General features: G+C 37.3%; 2 protein-coding genes across 3 annotated transcripts; one reads left to right on the top strand and one right to left on the bottom strand.

The window, feature by feature from the left end:
• The first annotated feature begins 596 nt into the window (after nucleotides 1–596).
• Nucleotides 597–4,803, top strand: LOC117457874 (arsenite methyltransferase). Its single transcript, XM_034098128.1, has 10 exons — nucleotides 597–767; nucleotides 1,032–1,165; nucleotides 2,645–2,795; nucleotides 2,875–3,011; nucleotides 3,124–3,193; nucleotides 3,277–3,358; nucleotides 3,463–3,594; nucleotides 3,676–3,818; nucleotides 4,053–4,175; nucleotides 4,411–4,803. Exons 1-10 carry the CDS (start codon nucleotides 732–734, stop codon nucleotides 4,486–4,488), a joined length of 1,086 nt encoding a protein of 361 aa, XP_033954019.1. The 5' UTR covers nucleotides 597–731; the 3' UTR covers nucleotides 4,489–4,803.
• A 100-nt stretch (nucleotides 4,804–4,903) lies between these two features.
• On the bottom strand, nucleotides 4,904–13,587 carry aifm4 (apoptosis inducing factor mitochondria associated 4). 2 transcript variants are annotated; one of them, XM_034098126.2, is made up of 19 exons: nucleotides 13,432–13,587; nucleotides 11,320–11,410; nucleotides 11,103–11,212; nucleotides 10,881–11,002; nucleotides 9,764–9,808; nucleotides 9,583–9,664; nucleotides 9,290–9,402; nucleotides 9,095–9,181; nucleotides 8,927–9,018; nucleotides 8,661–8,791; nucleotides 8,354–8,469; nucleotides 8,184–8,255; nucleotides 7,923–7,986; nucleotides 7,738–7,814; nucleotides 7,411–7,528; nucleotides 7,148–7,246; nucleotides 6,946–7,021; nucleotides 6,755–6,859; nucleotides 4,904–5,849 (listed from the first exon to the last, which is right to left on the bottom strand). In XM_034098126.2, exons 2-19 carry the CDS (start codon nucleotides 11,406–11,408, stop codon nucleotides 5,819–5,821), a joined length of 1,629 nt encoding a protein of 542 aa, XP_033954017.1. In that variant the 5' UTR covers nucleotides 11,409–11,410; nucleotides 13,432–13,587; the 3' UTR covers nucleotides 4,904–5,818. The 2 variants fall into 2 exon arrangements, with proteins under 2 accessions (XP_033954017.1, XP_033954018.1); XM_034098127.2 differs by having other exon boundaries at nucleotides 10,893–11,002; nucleotides 13,432–13,586.
• Between the last annotated feature and the right edge of the window lie 2,598 nt (nucleotides 13,588–16,185).

Below are 16,185 nucleotides of genomic sequence, written 5' to 3'. Positions count from 1 at the left end.
ATCGTACGCCGGATATACGTTCTTCTTCCCATTTAGCGGCTAGAGATCTACGTCGAAAATGTACGCAAACGTTGGACAAGCGCAATTTTGCAAGTACCCGGATGATCCCGTTTCCGGCGCACGACTGCCACCTGCAGTGTTGGAGTGAAGCCCACGGGATTTCAAAGGGATTTCAACATAATGTTTACATCATGTATTTTTTTTTAATCTGTTGGAAAAGTTAATAACACATTCAATTTACACAAAATAATATCATGGATGAAGGAAAACATATGATGTAAGTGGGCTTTCATATTTGTCATTCTATATTTGATTTGGTGGCCTAATTATGAACATTGTATACAAACATAACATTCTAACTATAAAAATATGAAGATGAACAATGCAGTGTCAAATTTAATAATAAGTATTAATGTGTTTTCATTTGTTTAAAATTGGAAGAATAGTTTGAACACTTTTATCTTGCCGCGAAAGTATTTGCTTTATGTTTCTACGTTACTTTTATTGTAGATATTAAAATATTTGGTTTGCTTTTTGGTAATCCACTTTTATTGTGAAATAATAACCGGAAGAGTGTAGCCTACTGATCATCATTGGAATGGGGGCAGGTCTGACCCACTTAAAACAGTCAAAGGCTAGACCACATGTAAATTGTCATTCATACAACATAGCGATTGTTTTTCACAAAGTCTACACCTACTTCTTCATGATTGTTACTGCTGTCGGACATAATGTCGGCTTGTGAGGACGTGAGGGAAAACGTAAAGGTACATTAGTTTGTTTCAGACTTCAGCGCAAAGTTCAGATTTGTTCTGACATTACATAACGGCCTGGTCGTTCAGTCGTGTTTCATTGACAAATAAAAATGAGCATCATTATATTTACATTCATCATTATATATGTACCTAGTAACTGCGTAAGTGCCCCCCTGGTACAAGTACCTGATTTGGAAGCATTTCTGTAAAATAATGTATTCAAATGGTAAAGCAGTTGTTAAGTTGTTTACCACAAGCTGACCATTCTATATACAGAAGTACTATGGCAGTCGACTGGAGTCGTCTGGTGATTTGCAAACAAGCGTAGCCTCCTGCAATTTGTCCTGCCGCCCGGTGCCAAGGAGTGTCACTGATGCCCTGAGCCTGGTTCACCCCGAGGTGACCAAAAGGTATGATGTGCAATTTTGTATCGTCTGTATTTTCAGAAATAACCGGAATATCAAACCACACACACACACACACACACACACACACACACACACACACACACACACACACACACACACACACACACACACACACACACACACACACACACACACACACACACACACACACACACACACACACACACACACACACACACACACACACACACACACACACACACACACACACACACCTTATTGAACCTCTCTAAAAACACATGAGAAAGCATGTTGCAGAAAAAAACATCATCCTTTATTGCACCCTTTGCCACTGTGATTCACACATCACTAAAATGTAATTAGGGGCGGCGGGTGCTGTAGGCTAGGGAAGGCTAAACCTTCCCAAATATGTGTGTCCCTGCATCCTGGTAAAATACAAATATAATGTATAATGTCTGTGTCTTTGACATTAACGCTGCTAGCCACCTGTGCCCTGTACTTCGAAGCCAGTTCAACATACCCTGGATATGTTTGAGTAACAAACAAACTAACAACAACAAACGAGATCTCGCTAACCGGTCAGACGCTGGTTATCAACTCGGTAAATCAAACCAGGGTTTCTCTCACCAGCTGAGAGCGCGTTCACGTGAAAGGGGCGGGGTTAGCTACATTTGACCAATCACAAACAGGGACAAGTGTACTGACAGCGCAGCGTCATACTTCATTAATGAAAAGTAAACTAATATTAGACAAATATGAGCTTTAAACATCCATGACTTAAACACATAATCCAGGATACAAGCCACAGAGTTGCACCTGCAAGGTGAATACAGAACAACTGGTTAAAAAATAACTAGGCCTACCGAGTGTTTGAAAGCGTATAGTTTTATGATATCACTGCCCCATCTAAGACACGAGATCGGACTTTAATTATATTTGACTCGAGTGTTTCGTTAACCTAATGTGTTGCTTAAAATAATAATTCTGCATACAGTATGTGACACTGTAAGTGTTGCACGGCCAGATACGGCTCGAGAAGCTGACTCAGATAAGGAAATATATGATATATTATGATATTATATGGTCGATGATCTGATTGATGATGTAATATGAATGATAAGTGCGACACGTCGGCTTCTTCTCTGCATACGGCAGTTTAAACTGTATTTCCTTTATCCTGTAATATGACTTGAGAGATTTAAACTCCGCACACTGAGTTGATCTCTTTTCTATAGACGCCAGAGGCGGGCAGCGTCAGGTAAAAAAAGTTATTTAGCCTTCCCAAACCTGAGCCTCGCGCACCGCCTATGAATGTAATCCTGATTGGCTTCAATTTAGTTGTTAAAAATGACATCCAGAAGAGTGAAACGCTTTCTTTCTGGTCATTCATAGTCTGTTGTCATCCTTTACATAACACAAATATCTCTATAGCATCTTCCCATCAATGCACATGGATTTTGTAGTTATACACTCTTGCCATCAACAATAATGTTTCTCCAGATTCTTCGGTTGTGGCCTTCCCTTTCCAGCGAAGCTTGAGGGCTGCAGAGTCCTGGACCTCGGCAGCGGCTCCGGCAGAGACTGCTACGCCTTCAGTAAACTGGTCGGACCGAGTGGACATGTGACAGGCGTCGATATGACGGAGGAGCTGGTGATCACACATGCATCTTCACACGATATTTGACACTTGATGTCTGTGCTTTCCATTTAATTAAATTGCATTTCTTTAGATCACAGCATCCCGTCAGTACATTGAGTATCACCAGAAGAAGTTCGGCCATGAGAAGCCCAACATCACTTTTGTCCAGGGGTACATGGAGAAGCTCAATGAAGCTGGCGTACAGAGTGACTCAATGGATGTTGTGCTGTACGTTTAAAGCCCTTCTTGAGGATCTGTCTGTGACTTTATGGTTTGTTACAATAAAACAGCTTTGAGTAGTTGCTAAACAAATCTATTTTTTTCTTTCCAATTCATCCAGATCCAACTGTGTACTCTGTTTGTGTCCTGATAAAAGAGCAGTGCTGAAGCAGGCCTACAATGTCCTAAAGGTTAGTCATGATATTCCAACAACATTGATGTGTAAAAAAAAATGGTGTGCACTTGTTATGGTTCTGTTGACTCACTTTAACAGGAGGGGGGTGAAATGTACTATAGTGACATGTATGCCAGCAAAGTCGTTCCTGACCACATGAAGGAAGATGCAGTCTTGTGGGGTAAATTAAATGCATAATTATTAAGAATTCAATGTTAAACAGCAGAATACCTGCACACCTGACACACAATGTCCTCTGTCTGTGATCTTTGATTCCTGTCCTAGGTGAAGGAATGGGTGGATCTCTGTTTTGGCAAGATCTAATCTCACTGGCACACAGCGTAGGTTTCAGCACTCCCTGCCTTGTTTCAGCCAGCCAGATTGCAATCTACAACTGTGAGCTCAAAGCAAAAGCAGGTAACAATAAAGCAACATTAACCTTTAATGACAGGTGGTGATAATTTCACTCTACAATAGAGTCCGCTCTTCATTTTGCAGGTGACATCAGTTATGCTTCAGGCACTTATCGACTCTTTAAGCTGCCCAAAGGGTCGGTCCTGTCTGAGGCAACAGTGACCTACAGAGGAACTGTGGCAGAGTTCCCAGATCAGCTGGACTTTGATTCCTCACACTGCTTCAAGGTACAATACAAGTCCCACATAAGAAGGCCAGACAGTAAAACGAGATAACATTTAATCGCTTTATCAATGTTTAACTTTGGCTAGTTTTTCCATTAATAAAATAATAATATTATTATTATAAAATAATAATATTATTATTATATAATAATATATGTGTCATACTTTCTAATTTCAAAGAAACAAATCCAGTTGTTGGAAAGATTAGGTCAATGTTTTGTTTTGTGCAATTTGCAGAAAGATGTGGCAGTGGAGGTAAATGGTGAGATGGCAGAAATCCTCCAGAGATCTCGTTTCTTTTCGGATTTCAAAATCCAGATTTCAGATCAACCAGAGTCCAGCTCAGCATCAACACCACAGGTAGATGATGTTCTGGATAAACTGTGACTGAAATGCTTTAATTTTGAACGTTTTATTACTGAATGCATGTTGGAAGCAAGAAACGTTGACATACATGTTATATGCAGGAATCAAATTGATCACAGGTTGCATACGTTTAACAGAAACAATAACTCTTTGTAGAAACGACGCAATGAAAGCTTGAAGATTTGTTTCAGTCGCATGTCAAAGTGACCATTAACTTTGTTTTCCTCAGTACTGCCACCTCAACCCATTCCTGCTGGCTGACAAACTGGGATCCTCTGTGACACAATGCTCCAAAACAAGCAAATGAAGATGAGAATCAAAATACCTTTAGTAGTCCCACAGAGGGGGGGGGGGGGGGACAAATAGCCATCCTTATTTAAATCAGTAATATGTAAGAGTAATCATTTGATGTGTGTCCTCTACATTCTACATGATGACATTGTTTAGTTGTTTGACAAGATAACACTGTCAAAGTAATATTATAATAATTATGTGTCCAGATACTAAAGAAAAACATTTTGTAATTGTTTTTTTACTTTTCCTATGATTTAACTTATTTGAATAAAGTGAAAGTAAATGTACACAAAAAAAGTAAAATAACAATAAAAGCATAATGACAGTATTTGTGCCCCACTGTACTGCTGTCATTGTGCAACACAAAAGATGAACTTGAACTGACGGGATGATAAGTGGCCCTTCGTGCTGTTAGTGGGAGGTTTATAAAATGATACATTAACTCTCACAACAGCACAAGCAGATGAAGATGATTACATGTTTTATTCTATCACAATTAAAAAAGCTATAGTTTGAGTATAACAATTGAAATACACTGAATCAGCAAAGGTTAAGCAATAATTTATTATAGTCATTGTGACAAACATTTTCAGGAAGATTATCCCGGACAGAAAACACGGCGAGTATGTAACAGACATCCAACAGATTTGTTTAATACCTGAGCTTTAGTGATGTACCACAAGCGTTCAGATATATTTTTAAATGAAAGTAAAGATTACACAAAGTGCTTTAACTTTCTTTGAAGTTCAAGTTATATGATAAACAATAAGCTACATCTCTGCTATAAATATGTATTATTAATTCAAGTATTGAAGTGACAACTAAACAGAGGTACTGCCAACAAATTAAATAAAAAGGGCTTAATTATCAATATCTTCATTTGCTGAGCAAGTGTTTAAACTGACTTTTGTATTTTAGATCTTAAAATAGTAACTCATGAATATATTGTGACAAACAAATAGAGTGGTGTGTGTGTTTCCATAATTGTGGATATAATAGTATGAAATATATGACTACTTGTATTATATTACTTTGACTATACTGAAAAGGAGTTCAAAATTGTGTGCAGAGTTGTATTTAAACTTGAAATAAAAACGGGTAACCTTTCTATCTCAAGCAAACTGCTAGCTCGTTACACAAAAACAAGATTATTCAAATTGCACAAAGTACAAAAAGATTTTCTTGCGGCTCTGATAAGGAGCGGAGGTCTGGTTGGCTTTCATCCAGGCAGTAAATGGATCAATCCAATTCGGCACGGTTTCATTGAGAAAGGAAACAAGAAAGAGAAAGGCGACATCCTGCGTCGCTGCAACGTGTTTCTCCTGGAAACAGCAGGCCTCTGCTTACATCTGCAGCCAGCTCAGGTCATCGGCTCTGAGAAAAAAGTTATTTAGCAAGAAAAGTATCCAGGTTATAAGTGTTGATCTGTGATTTGGGGTAATATATATGTAGAACATGAAGTAACCTAATATGTTATACCCCTATGTATAGTTTACATGAACACATACACACTTCTGATTCAGCTCAGGTTTAAGCATCCCTAGAGTCTCTGTACAAGTTGAGAATAATATCTGGCTGCTATTATAAATATATTAAAAACATATTATCAGACGATCAAATGACTATGTTGAAAATGAGATATGCAACTTGTATTGAACAACCAACAACATTGCAGACTGTCTTAGCATCTTTCAGCCTATTGCTTTGGTTTTATAACCGCCAATACAACTATATATGTTTAGGTTCACTCTCATGCATATTTTTTTTCTTCTCGATTCTTCTCAGTGAAAAGCTCTGACTCTACAAACTGGAAAATAACACAATGTATATAATCATGTTAACTCCAAGATTATGTCTTTAAATGCCTTGTTCTGTGAGTCTAAAATATTGTTCAATGTTTTACTAAGCAGGAAATCTCCATGTTTAAGAGGTTGAAAACAAATTAAATTAATAATTTTTTTGTCGATCGACTTATCGATAAATCAACTAGTTGTTGTAGCTGTAGATACAAACATGACTCTAAATGAATGATAATGTTTCTCCATATCTGCTGGATGTGTAAATAAATAAGCAACACTTGTTCACAGGTTTGCGATATGAACTTAAAAGGTTGATGTGTTCACAGTATGGTTCTGCTGCCCCCAGGTGGCCAAAATAAGAACAACATTTACTCTCCGATGACATTATTGCGTCTGCAGAATTCATAATGACTTCATGTATTAAATGTGTATACAGTATTTAAACACATCCAGTTTGTGTAAATGCAGGATGACACTCACTGAGCCTGTGCCTTTGTGAAGACGTGGCCCATCGCCATCAGCTCAGCAAGACGAGCCACCGCGGGGTCGAACATCAAACTGGCTGCAGCTACCACCTCATCGTCTCTGGTAAAGCACAAATGAAAAAAGTTAAGCAGAAATAGCATACATGTATATTAAGCTGCATCAGAAGCTATTCAACAGCTGCTCACTTGATGTAAAATGCCAGGAACTTCCTCTCTTCCACTTTGCCTTTGAATATGATTTCTGTGTAGCCTTCTCCATAGCCTAGAATGAGGAAATGAAAAGGGGAAATGAGACAGTATTAGGGTTTTGTATGAAGATGTATTATATTTTATATATATTAAAGTATTATGTTGCAGGGGTGATATTTTCCTCAGTAAATTACTCTACCTGTGTATCGTATACTCTTCCCAAGTAACACAGTCCAGAAGAAAGGAACAGACTCGCATTTGGTTTGTTTCTTCAGCATGTTTAGGGCCGCTACTCTTCCTGAGGGTGAAAAAAAACAATATGTGCATGATAACATAAAAACCATGCATCAAATTATTAAGGATTGTAAAAATGATGCCCAATGCAGAACTATTTCAACAGGAAAGTATTGTCAACTTGCAGCACAATATGAATCTGTGATTATCTGAACGTTGGTTTCTTACCTTGAGCTTGTGACATTTGCCAGTGACCGACGTTGACCCTTTGGTCTCCTCGGATGCTCAGAGGGAAAGACGTAACATCTCCAGCGCTAAAAATATCTGGTATATTGGTCCTCATGAACTATTAGAAAAGAGAAAGGAGTTCAAAGCAGCAGCCTGACATTTAGATAGACATGTACAGTACAGGCAATGTGTATAGAACCAATCATCTCATTCAGCAGGACACAATATCAAATATGAATGTTTGCCCAAACAAGCAATTAAAGCTATTAAAAGTCATGTTTATGATTCATTAGTTATGTCAATATTACATTTTGACTGAACCGTTACCTTGTCAACAATCACAGCTTTCCCCGAATTCACTTCCAACTCGCTTCCCAGCAAGAAATCTGAATTTGGGATTACACCTGAAAAACAAAAGGTTTGCTTTTAATATAGCCCTAAACTTGATTTATGTTAAAATATTAATAAAAACACATTTAGTCAAACACTTTAAAATAAAAATAACAATATACCAATTCCAACAATCACCACATCCGCCTCCAGGACTCGACCACTCTTCAGCAGCACCCCCTTCACCTGGAAGAAAATACTCATTAAGGGATCTACAATAGAATATACACTTTTCTTTTGTATCAATAAAAATAGCCTTTTTTCCCACCTCACCATCGCTGACAATAGATTATATCTAAATGATTGATTATGTAATAAGTGACACCTGAGCTATCTAGCTGCAAGAAAACATGTCTGCCTCTTCTCATTAGAAGTAAAGTTACCTTGCCGTTCTCCCCTTGGATCTCAGTGACTCTCTCGTTCATACAAAACTTTACATTTTGTTCCTCCAACATCTTAAAAGAAGAAACTGTGTTTTAAAGTTTGTTCAGTTGAATTAAGGCTAGTAACATCACATTCAGTAACACTACATCATTATTTTACTGTTTCTTACTTGCATACTCATTTTGCCAATCTCTGGCCCCAGAGATTTCTCGAACGGGTATCTGGAGGGGCCAACCACGGCCACGCTGGCAGCTTTGTCTGATAAGTAGGACGCCACCTCCATACCTATTGTGTGAATAAAAAACATGTCAGCAGCAGTCTGAAATACTGGTGTGACTCCATGTGTTGTAAAGTAGATTTCTCTTGCTCTAGTAAATATAGCCATAGCAGATTTAATATCGAGCAAGTTGGCCGTGCACAAGGTTAATAATTATTGAATGTTATAAAGCACGTAAAGAGAAACAGAATCTGGTAACCTATGAAGGAGGCTCCGATTACGACAGCTTTCTGGCCCAGACAGGCGTTGTGAATCTCTTTGGCGTCTTCATATCTTTGCAGTAACGTCACACCCTTCAGGTCCCATCCAGGACAGTCGAGCGGCCGTGCTCTGTGAACAAAACAAAGACTTGGAAGTAACCATTTCCTTATGTGTCCAGCTAATTATGAAACCTGTGTGTGACAAAACAACAACTGGGGGATGAAAAACAATCCTCTGTTTGAGGAACTGGATGTTGATTCTCACCTACAGCCAGTTGAGATGAGGAGTTGGTCGTAGTGCTGCAAAGTGCCGTCGCTCAACTTCACCGCCTTATCAGCCGTATCCACCGACACCGCCTGCAACACAAAACATTTTCTTAACAAGAGAATCCGTTTTCCATTTAGATGGTGATAACAAATCAACGTTTCTCACCTCCTTCTGTGTCCACACTTCAATCCCATACTGCTGATAGAAGTCACTCGGTCGGAGGAGGATGCTGCTGCTGTCCACATTCATAGCCTGAAAGAGAAAGGCCATTTCTGTTAAAAACTCCCAACTAGATACAAGTTGTCAACAAAAACTGACAGAAGTATCTACGTAACCTCTCCTCTCTGATTGAGCGCTCACCTTACTCAGTTTGGGCTTGTCAAATGGAGGTATGTTGTCTTTGGTTACCATAATGATTCGACCCTGGTAACAGTTCTGTCGTAGAGTTTCAGCACAAACCAGGGAGGCAGGGCCTGAAGTAACACAATCCTTATTCAGTGTGTAATTCTTTAGAGGTTACAGAGAAGGAGCTTATGGCAGCACTAAACCAAGACATTGACTTGAGCACTAGTCTCTTTTACAATCCTACTAGTAATGATTTGTGAGCCCCCCAAAAATGTATTTATTATTCACTACTTGTTTTTATGCCTTACCTCCTCCTATGAGCAGAATAGTGTGTTTGATGCCCGGCACCATGCTGCACATCTCCTTCACCCTCTTCGTCAACTTCAGAGACTAAGGGACAGAAAAAAGTCATAGATGATTACAAAAAACGTATTTAAACACAAAAGGAAAGGAAGCCTCGTAATATCTATTTAACTTGCCATTACTTACATTTTTGTTGATGGAAACATACACCTTGCCATCCTTAACTTTTACCTTTGAAACAAAAAAAGACAGAGTTTTAGGTACAGCTTGACTTTCTTTATCACAAGTGTAGATCATAGCACAGTGGGGGGCATATGTCTTAAAAAACATAATCCTGTGTCGGGGATAATGATTATCGGCAGGTATTGAAAACAATAGTAACATCTGGTGATGAAGAAAATCTGGAATAAATCATGTTTCCGCTTTCCTGGCAGCATTTTCATTAAAAGACCAGGTGCTCAACATTGTGTTTAACATGAATGTGCATTCATAATCATGCATGCAATGTGTGATAATAGCTGACAAACAGTCCACTGTTTGGGAAATACTCAGTGGGTGTCGACCTGCTGAGCAACTGAGACATCTAATCTCTCATCTTTGTGTCTTCTCTACTCAGAGCGAAGGGACTAGATCAGAGGTGTCCAAACTACATTTTGAATCGGCCCTCAGCTAATTCAAAAAGTATAATGAAATTAAACTTGTTCTTGTCTTATATTGTACTTCTCAAATATATATGTAAACATATATTACACAGTAGTATTCATGAGTTAATAAGCCAAATGTTTCAAATACATTCAGTCAATTAAAGTTGAAAACAATTTCTAACAAATCTAAGTTGATAAGAAAAAAGCCTAGTGACTTATTTACATAACAAGTTTGAAATGTACCCTTCCTATTTCCTCTTATTATAATCAATCTGAGGCTCCTGTTTTAAGGAATGAGCTGCCAACAAGATAAATGAAACCCTATAGAGAGCTGAGATGTAGGCTGTTGGTTTTCATAAAGCATATTCAACTAACAAGCATAATTGACCTACATTTGATTGATTTTGCTGATTTATAACTTGACTTATGAGGCAATATACCTCACCTCTATAAGTGGCCCAGCCCCTCGTATATTTGTATGCATGTGGCCCTCGGTGAAAAAAGTTTGGACACCCCTGGACTAGATGCTTTGTTTTTAAAATATCCATATTTGTTAAATGGTATTTTTTGTAGTAGTTACATGAAAATAATGTTCAGGTAAATCATCAGAAATTCGATTTTTTTAAAACTGTAAGTTATTAATAAAGCTCAAACCCTACCAACACATTTACCTTATAACTGGGCAGAGAGTCCAGACCTGGATACTCTTCGATATCTCCGGTTCTGACATTAAAGCAAGCACCATGAAACGGACATCTCACTCGGTCACCAACCAGTGCTCCTGAATCATCAGAGAACATGCAATTGTCATTTCTTAAATTCAATGCAAAACATTTCATAAAGCATAAATCAACTAAGGGTAAAAGGGATTGAATGTTTACCTTTGATGAGAGGAGCATTGTAATGAGAGCACCGGCTTCCAACAGCACTGTACTGACCCTGAGTCCGGACCAGCAGCACCTCCTGATCCCCCACTTTCACCTCCTTCATCCTTTAAAACACAAAAGATGGAAGATGGGAAACAGTTCAGAACAATCTGATAGTGGTGTTATATCTAAAAACTGATATTTTTTCAGGAAGAAAAAGCGAGTGACTTACTGTCCATCTTTGAGGTCAGCCTCCTGACAAACCAGCCCCGTCACCACATCCTGGTCTGCTCCTTCACCTGGTTCTTGGCCGTGATTCATTCCTGCAACACCCATTAAGAAAACAGGACTATAGTTAAGGATCCTGGCTTTGCCTTTGGGTGTAGTCTACCGCTTTTGACATGTTTCTACCGCCTACCGACTTAGCTGACTTTCCCTACCGATTTTCAATCTTCCCCAACTATAACAAATAAAAATGACACTACATAGACACTGGACTCGACTTTTGGCGGACACCGTTTGCAGTGTGTCTGTGATCCCATCATACAAACAGTCCTCTGTGTTTCTGAAAGAGAAACAACGTGCAGACCGGGGGTAACGCTGCCTTTCGGGCTGATGGGTAATCACTCCCAAATGAGTTTAAGGGAACAGAGACGAGGCATTTGAGTCCTGCAGGGTTTCCCCGTTAATATCAGTGTCTCGAAAACACATGTTGGCGACTGAAAGACATCCAGTGTTTGGTCTTTTCCTGAAGCATCCTTCACCTACAGTGTCTCAACTGAAAGAGGACCACAAACACACAACAAATATAATAAAATGTGGAGACTTTGGGATATTTATCTCCCATTCTTTCACTTTTCGTGCATTTTACAGACCAAACATGTCGTTAATGTCACCGTTTACCAAACTACCACTTTTTCTGAAAAATCCATAAAATGATGCAATATATGTTAAATATAATGGTTTATACATGTAATTACTGGGGTTCCATTTCTTCTGATTACCTAATTTGGGCGTGTACATTTGCTGCGCGCAAACCTACCTCTTTTGGATTTGGAAAGGTTGGCATGTATGAGCATGTTTAGTAAAGGCGACACAGTAGGCGCTGAAGAGTTTATTGAGATTACTTTACCTTCAAGGAACAATATGTCATTGTTGTTTGTTTTACTCTTTATTTTAATGGGCCAAAATAACCATATATGAATCTATGGAATGGTGTTAGTCTGTGGAATAACTGTAACGATGCACTGAAATATTGTACAAGTCTATCTAAAATGAAAGTATTATTTAGGAGTCTAATCATTAATGGTTATGAACAGGACCTGTAAAATCTCATTTCTTGTTATTTCTTGTAATTGTAAAAAGTAATTTCTTTCTGATTGTTTTGTAAAAAAAAAAAAAAAAGATTAACAAGACAAACATGTCGCTGATGACGATGACCTAATGTTTTATAAGAAAAATATATGTTAGAGGGGGTAGGACCAGAAAAGTTTTTTAAGCTTCTTCTTGCCCCTGTTGAACATGAACAGAGACTATCTGAAAATTATTATTATTATTATTATTATTTTTTTTTTTTTTTTTTGTTTGTTATTATTTTTTTTTTTTGGTACTTTGTTATAATTATTAATCTGAGTGAAAAAAGAAAAAAAGGAGAATATATATATATTATTGTTATATATTTGTTTTGTTTCTGACATGTTCAATAAATTGACTAAACAAACATGGAAGCCTCTTTATGGCACTATTGGCTCCTTCGTTGTTGTTGATTCTTACATATTTTCTTTGTGGGACTAAATATAGATGTTTGAATGCCTTTGTTTTGTGGTTACTGTGCTTGTTGTGTAAATGTCATAGACTACTATGCAACCTTTAAGGACAAAGACATGCAAACAGTAATAGTAAACGTATGATAAACAACTAACATGTTCATACTCACACTGCAGTATGCCTTTTATTCATGTATTCTGTACCTGCTGTGTTTATTTATTTATTTCATTATCTTTGCTTTTTTATGCCTGTTTTTAAATGCCATTTAATAATGTGTTTATTCTGTATTTATTCTTAAATGTCTTTTGTTTTTATTTTGTAAAGCACTTTGAATTGTCGCGTGCTGAAATGTGCTATATAAATAAAATTGCATTGCCTTGCCTTGGTTAACATACCAATAAAAAGCATCAGCATGCACAATTCTGACTGATTTCTGTTTCCACGCTGTGAAACTCATAATACATCAAGTGATAAAAGGCGTAAATAACACTAAGCATCGCACATACCTCTTAATGTATGTCCCTCATTCAACTACATTAACCACTGAAACGTGAAACCTCCATGAAGATGTACTCACGTATTTTTCTTCGATCTGACGCCAGTGAGAGAAGATACAATTAGCTTCAAACTGTTCCTCGGCCAGTGAGAGAAGATACAATTAGCTTCAAACTGTTCCTCGGCAGTGTTACGTGTGTCATTCAATAGCGAGCAGAGGAGAACTGCCCGCATGACATCTAGCCGGAGTCATGTGATCCCCGCGAGCTCCTCCCACAACAAACAATCCAAACCTTAACAGAGAGGGATCACACCAAATCCATTCAGAGGAAAACAATTATACCCCTTTTATTTTAACTGTTGATACACAAGAATGTTTTTGGATTGGTGTATATTAAAAAAAAACGTTTAGATATTATACTTAATGTGATACCTTAATACAGTCATTATAAGATTGAAAATAGCGTGATGTACATCATATATCAATACGTTTAAGGACAACTGCCTATTTGTAAGAGTAATGGACAGGAACCAAGCCAATTTTGTCTAATCGTTGTAAATTAAAAACCATATAATCTTGGGCCTTAACTTTATTAAACTTATAATGTGACACGTATAACTAGCGAGATAAAGCCTTTTGAAGCTTTAGCTTTCCAGCCAATTGGTTCTCAAAAGGGTTCATCTCATGAGGCTTCATCTGAACCTCCCTGTTGGTCAAAGTGTGTTAAACAGGCAGACATCTCAACAGTTTGATCTTTCTGTGAGTTCCCAATGAGTAAGCCTTAGAATAACTCTAAACAATGAGCATGAAATCCTATTTTCATGTAATACATTTGTCTGAATATTATATATATATATATATGCCCAGTTACTCGAATTAGTATTTCCGTAATCAAATTAGTAATCTAAGATACTCATAAAAGCATTTGATGTATGAAGTGACAGCAGCACTGTTGTGACAGGGTTTTTGCATGCAACTGTAACCTTGAGCAAAGCATTACATCCCCATTATTAATCAATCGATGCTTTCTACTGATCTGTGAGGGTTTTCGTTCATTACCATGGGCTTCACTTTGTTAGAAACAGTGGTGGGGACATTTTCTCCATATTCAACAACAGCATAGCAGAAGACAACATATGCTAGCTAAGGCTACCAAGAACAACATTGTCTGAAACACGCACAGACACAGAAATTAATAAGTAGCCTATATATTATGTAAGTGAAAATAAATGCAGAAATACATTTAAGATATATAATAATGTGTGTTCTGTTTTATTCTCAACTTTAATTTTGTGTCTATTCATTCCTTATACTCCAGTGTTTTAACAGTCTATGTACACACATGAACATTACTACGTTAAAGTACGGCACAGGACAGAGGTTTTTTCTTGACAGAATGTGTATCCCAATCCCGCAACCATCAGATAATATTTGCCCTTATAATTTCCATTTAGGCTACAGGCTTTATTATGACAAAACACACATTCACATGCTGACATAAGAATGACTTGACAATGATGTCAGCTGAGTGGAATAGTGTTATTTAATTGACCTTTAAGCGGACGGTGGCGCTGTGGCGCCAAATATGTCAAGAGTCATTCACGTTCATGGCCAGGCTTTAGATTGAACGGTGTACCGTCACACATTATGATATTATACAATACTGTATGATAGTTGTTCTGCTGATTTAAAGTAGCATGTCCTGCCATATATTTTTTATGTTCAGGTATAACAAACTACTATTCCCACAAACCCACGGTGGTTTGTGAATGGTAGAGGTGGGTTAAAAGCATGTTGCCTTCAAGTGCTCCCCGTTCAATGCAGCTTTCTTAGTCCTATCCTAATTTGTAGTGCATTGTGGTATGTCTGCAAGACATATACATCGTAACGAAACCATGGTAGCTGTTTTTTTTATTCAAGCTAAAAGTTAAAAGTGCTAAAATAAAATAATAATTGACTATATTTATTTTTTGTTATGAGCAAGCTGCATTGTCCAATAACAAGTCTATTTTGTGTTTTTGGACATCATTTTGAAAATTATAATCAAATGAAATCAAAGGGAGGATAAGGCTTAAAATATCAACAGGTATTTCAGGCTTTTAAACTGAAGGGGACTTCATCACTGATCCCGGCCCTGCTGCAGTCAGGGCCAACCCGTTTTAGGAAAGGGGTGTCTTCACCAGGGCTGGGTATCTTCTGGCTTGATTTTTGAAATATTCTAAAAAACGGTGTGACCTTACAATGCCTTTACAATACAAGCAGCTGTACAGTAAGTATTCATTCCAAAATCAATATATTAGGATAACTTAACATGTATTTATTTTTACCTTAATTTTTACTAGGAAGTCCCATTAGGATAAAAAAAACAAAAAAACTTGTACGCCTACTTGATTAAATAAACGTTTGAAAATCCCCTGTTCAATAAGTGGCACATTATTGACAAAATTGTGTCGCTCTTCTACTTCTACAACTGATTTATTTTCACTATTTCTTATAGTTAATTTGATCAGAATCAGAATGTTTTTTTACTGCCAAGTATATTAATTGAGATTAAATCAATATGATATCATAAATAAGGAATAGAAAACAATTACAATACAACAATAAAAAGTATACTATGAAGAATACTATTCATTACAATTGGTCAAATATAACTCTTTTCCATCTCTATTTCGAACCGATTAAAACAAATACAATTTTGTTAACAGAATACCGTATTGGTAGAACAGTCTTTTATTTTATTTTAATAAATTGTCAAACAATATTTATATATTTAACAAAAATAGGCTACTTGAAAAGGAAGAGGAAGCAAATATTTATTAATTCCCAACCCTG

The sequence above is a fragment of the Pseudochaenichthys georgianus genome, chromosome 13 (genome assembly GCF_902827115.2).
Source record: "Pseudochaenichthys georgianus chromosome 13, fPseGeo1.2, whole genome shotgun sequence".
Taxonomy (NCBI): Eukaryota; Metazoa; Chordata; class Actinopteri; order Perciformes; family Channichthyidae; genus Pseudochaenichthys; species Pseudochaenichthys georgianus.
The sequence above is the reverse complement of the archived record's forward strand: the minus strand, read 5'-3'. Positions and strand labels throughout refer to the sequence as shown.